General features: G+C 50.5%; 2 protein-coding genes across 2 annotated transcripts in view; one reads left to right on the top strand and one right to left on the bottom strand.

Moving 5' to 3' along the window:
- Positions 1-875, top strand: part of angptl2b (angiopoietin-like 2b) — a 16,296-nt gene extending 15,421 nt beyond the window's left edge. The window contains exons 7-9 of the mRNA XM_025053450.1: positions 291-444; positions 663-799; positions 862-875. Of these exons, the coding sequence (XP_024909218.1) occupies positions 291-444; positions 663-799; positions 862-875 (305 nt within the window). The remainder of the gene's footprint in view (positions 1-290; positions 445-662; positions 800-861) is intronic.
- The window catches only part of zbtb34 (zinc finger and BTB domain containing 34), a 5,451-nt gene continuing 703 nt past the window's right edge, over positions 7-4,754 (bottom strand). Inside the window, 2 exon segments of the mRNA XM_025053303.1 lie at positions 7-2,783; positions 2,786-2,903. Coding sequence (XP_024909071.1) covers positions 1,378-2,783; positions 2,786-2,903 — 1,524 coding nt within the window. The 3' untranslated portion in view covers positions 7-1,377.

Here is a 4,754-nt window from a genome sequence, read left to right as displayed (position 1 = left end):
GGGCAGAGAGGAGGTGACCACCAGCCCAGAGGATTTGGTCAGTACTGCAGCCAACAACAACAAAGTCAGTTTGGTTCAATTAGAGAACAACAGACGAGCGTCTGTGGCGTCATCCGACCACAGTCGACGGAGAGATAAACCGCCCCGAACCGGAGGTCGGAGGTCGGACAGGACTAAAACATCACGACAACGAGGAAACCAAGCCGACAGAAGACGACGATGTCGAATGGCTGAGATTCCTGTAGTATTTTAGTTTGCATATTACACAGACTGGTGTACTTTGATTCAAGAGAACGAGAACGGGAACGAGAACGAGAACGGGAACGAGAACGGGAACTACGAGAACGAGAACGGGAACGGGAACAGTTCTTACTGTGCTGAGGGGACAACGTCCCAGCATGCACCAGGACAACGGTGCAGCACAATTCTGCTGGAGAGTCATGGGTTTGATTAGAGCGTCTGACGCTACCGTGGCCAAAAGGTGGCGCTCTCCAGCAGTGACGAGTTTCCCACCAAAGACCAAATTTTTCGTAGAGTAATTGTTAAAAGACAGCAAAGTATTTCGTTTAAAAAAAGTACGCAGGTTCCGTTCTCTTCGGCCGTTCTCGCCGCTAACCAAAAGACACGAGCTAGAAAAAATTTGCGCGAACTTCGAAACGCAGCACCTTCTTCAGCCTGGCTGACGATGACGCAGCTGACGGAGACTTTGTCCCCGATCCAAACCGTCAGCAAGGGATTTTTACTGTTAAGTATCAAGGCTTCGTGAATATTCTCCGGGAGTTGAGCAACACGACACTGAGTACGTATACACGTGGAAACGGATCTCTGGAAAAAAACTGTGAACATGTCTGTGCCTGATAGGTTCTGGGCTATGAGGTAGAACCTGCTGAGTTTCATTTAGGTTAAAATACTGTCTGTTGTGAGTGTGTAGTTGTATCATGAGGTATTGTACGGATGTGTCACACCGAGCTTTGTACTGGCAGAAAAAAAAATCATTCCTTGTGAGACGTGACCTGCGGCCACATGTGCAAAAACAGGTCAGGTAAAAAGGTGATATGACAAGCGTCTTCTTAGAGCTTTCACATTATCAATTATTGCAACATGCCTATATATCTCTGTAAATATGTTTTATAAAGCATTAGACAAAAAAAAAAAAAAAAAAAAAGAGAGAGAAATCAATGAGAAGGCCTTGATTATTGTGACCTCCTGGAAAAAAAAGAGTTCGTTGTTTCTGCCTTTGCTCGGAAGAATCGCATTTTCTCTGCATCCGATGCTTCGCTGCCACAAAACGGAGAGAAAACATCGAGGCCAGAAACGTTCCGGGTTGGGATGAGCTGATTTTCAAAAATGGTTTAAATGCTTCTTAAAGCTCCGGGCCTAAAAATCACACCTGGAGGCCTGGTCCTGCTCTGGACTACACTTCAAACTCTCCTCCATGTCGTCGGCCGGTGCCTCCTCGGCGTACTGGGCCTCGAAGGCCATCCCCTCCGACGCCTCCTCCTGGTCTTTCCGGCCGGCGCTCCCCTCCGTCCTCTCTGGAGAATCCACCTGGATGTTGCTCTCCGACGCCCCCATGTGCTTCTTCCTCAGGTGCTGGTTGAGGGTGCCCTGAAACGGGAAGCATTTCCCGCAGATCTGACAGTGGAAGGGTTTGTTGTCCGTGTGGCCCCGGATGTGGTACTCCAGCTGGTCCTTCCTGGTGTACTTCTTGCCGCAGAACTTGCAGACGAAGGGTGTGATCCCCATGTGCAGGCGCATGTGTCGGTCCAGGCTGCCTTTCTGGTTGAAGGTTTTCCCGCAGTAGATGCAGATCAGTCTCTCGTTGTAGGGATACCACTGGCTGCGCAGGCTGCGCTCGCGCACGTCGTTCTCCAGCCCGGGCGCTCCGGCGGGCGACTCTTTGTCATCGGGTTTCAGGTGACTCAGCATTCCCGCCGGGATCACCACGGGGCGCTTTGAGCGGGCTCGTCCGCCTCGGTAGCCGCTGAGCATGGAGCGCGAGGGACTGGAGCTGTTGATGTTGACGAAGCACGGCGAGGTCAGCCCCGAGTACGAATAGGTCGCCGGTTGGATGACGGGGCAGTAGGAGCCCACGCTGACGGCCAACACCTGCTCCCCGTCCACCAGCTCCGTGTGGTAACCGTCGTCGCCGGCCGAGGAGCTGTCGGAGTAAGACGGTCGGTCGGGTTTCTCCACCTTCACGTGCACATCCGTTACTTGCCCGTCTTTCCCGATCAGCTCCACCTGCTCCGTTTCTCCCTCCATGGGATTATCGTGCTCCGACACGCCGTCGCTGCTGCCGCGGTCCGACTGGCCTTCTTCCTGCTGCTGCTGCTGTCGCCCCCGACCCGCGCCGTGTCCTCCTTGGTTCTGCCGGGAGAAGTAAGGGGGGGAGATCTGGGTAGGGTTCACAAAGAGGTTGCTGTCGTTGTCCCCGTTGCGGCTGGTCGGCAGCTCGTCCTTCTCTGGGGTGCCGACCGGGAGGCTGATCTTGGAGTGGAGGCGTTCCAGGACTTGCGTGCATTTGTCGATGATGGACTGCATCTGCAGGAAGCTGGCGGCGGTCAGAAAGCTGATGATGTCCTTGAGCTGCAGGGACATGTGACCCGTGTAGCAGAACGCCAGCAGCTGCTCGAAGACCTCGGGACTTTTGATGACCGAGATGGAAAGGCCGCTCATCGTGCTGAGGGCCGAGTGGTCGCGGAAGTAGGGCGAGCTAGCCGCTAGCACGGCCTTGTGGGCTCGGAACGGCTGGCCCTGAATGTGGACGATGATGTCACATGCCCCGGCGGCCGCAGCTCGTTGAGCTGCGTCAGGACGGTGTTGCTGAACTCCGGCACATCAAACTCGATGTAGCTGCCGTCGTCCATTTCTTGAATGTGTTTCTCCAGTTTGGCAGCGTCCTAAAAAAAAAAAAGACAAAAGTTAAAATGTTCCTCCTTAAAGGCACAGACTAACGTGGTGTTGCGTCACATTTGGCCGTCGTTCTGACCGAACATGGTCGGACATTTTCCAGACGCCGACATGAGGACGTGGCCTAACATTTGTAAGCGGACAAACGCGTCCGTTCACCCCGGTCACCGTGACCTGATCTCGCCTGCGTCTTCGTTCCCTCTTCCTGTTTTTCTGGCGTCACTTTGGTCTGATCAACATCAACAGCGTCGGCGTTTCCTGTTATTCTGGTCCTTGGTACTTTGGTACCGATGGCCCCACCCCCGCCGTACGGGATCATCCGTTCACAACAACTACTTTCTTTGGTCAGTAATCTGTCTGTTAACGACTGATTAATGATTATTCTGAGGGACATTTACGTGTCTGTTGATAAGACAAGAAAAAACAGAACAGAACATAAATGACCTTTTGACCTTACAGAACATAAATGACCTTCTGATCTCCCTTACAGAACATAAATGACCTTCTGACCTCCAACACAAACGCCCACTTTGATCATTTCCACTTCAACCTAACACTCAGGTGTCAAACTCATTTCCACTAGGGGGCGACATCAGGATCACAGTTCCCCTTGAAGGGCCTGTTGTTTAAATGTTAGACTGTACAGATCAGGGGTCCCCAACCCCTGGTCCGTGGACCAGTACCAGTCCACAGGTCACGTGGTGTCGGGACACAGTAAAAAATGTACTTCATTTTTACTCATTTTACTCGAAGAAAATCCAGTCATAGACAAGTACCAGTCCACAGGTCACGTGGAGTCGGGCCGAGTACCAGTCCACAGGTCACGTGGTGTCGGGACACAGTAAAAAATGTACTTCATTTTTACTCATTTTACTCTAGAAAATCCAGTCATAGACGTCAATCTGGACATATTTTAAAATAACAGCTAACAGCTAACAGCTAACAGCTGGTACTAGCTGACCAGTCCTTTGAACAATAAAGGTCGGGGACCTCTGGGACAGATGTGTCTACTCTCTAGCTGACCAGTCCTTTGAACAACAAAGGTCTACTCCGTCACAGAGTATTATTTATTCAAGCTCCAAATATTGTTCAGTGCTGTGAAATAAAAACAACTTTATTTTTTTAAGGTTAAGAAACTCTGCTGCTGCATGGACCACACAACACAGCTTGGTGGACCACATTTGGGCCCCGGGCCTTGAGTTTGACAACATATGACCTAAGACATCCATCAACTTTCACTAACTCGACCGCATTCGACAGTGAAATGTCACATTTGCATGAGTTCAGTATAAACGTATACAGTATAAATATATACAGTATAAATGAATACAGTACTATCATGAGTACACAGTACTCATGAGTATACAGTATTCATGAGTACACAGTATAATAGCCTGACAGAACAAACCTGTTCTAAGGCAGAGTTAGTGTCTGTGAACATGGTATATGGTATAAATGACTGACTATTGTGAGTTCATAACTGAAGCCATATGTTCTGTAATAATGGAGCCCCCCGGAGACAACAATGTGTACTGCAGCTACACAGAACATGGAACCAGAACACCACTGTTGACTTGAGGCAGCCTCGGTGGATCATATCAGGTAGTACACACTATAACTTGAGGCAGCCTCGGTGGATCAGGTACACACTGTGTGTACTACAGTGTGTACTACAGTGTGTACTACAGTGTGTACTACAGTGACTGAAGCCAAGTACAGGTTCATATACTGCACTGCCATTGGCCCAGAAAGAGGAAAATCTGGTTCAACCTGGAACATGATCTGAAAACCAAAGTGTGGATTAAGGCTAGAGCTGGGGGGGGGGGGGGGGGGGGGGGGGT

Source organism: Cynoglossus semilaevis, chromosome Z, assembly GCF_000523025.1.
Source record: "Cynoglossus semilaevis isolate Cse_v1.0 chromosome Z, Cse_v1.0, whole genome shotgun sequence".
Taxonomy (NCBI): domain Eukaryota; kingdom Metazoa; phylum Chordata; class Actinopteri; order Pleuronectiformes; family Cynoglossidae; genus Cynoglossus; species Cynoglossus semilaevis.
The sequence above is the reverse complement of the archived record's forward strand: the minus strand, read 5'-3'. Positions and strand labels throughout refer to the sequence as shown.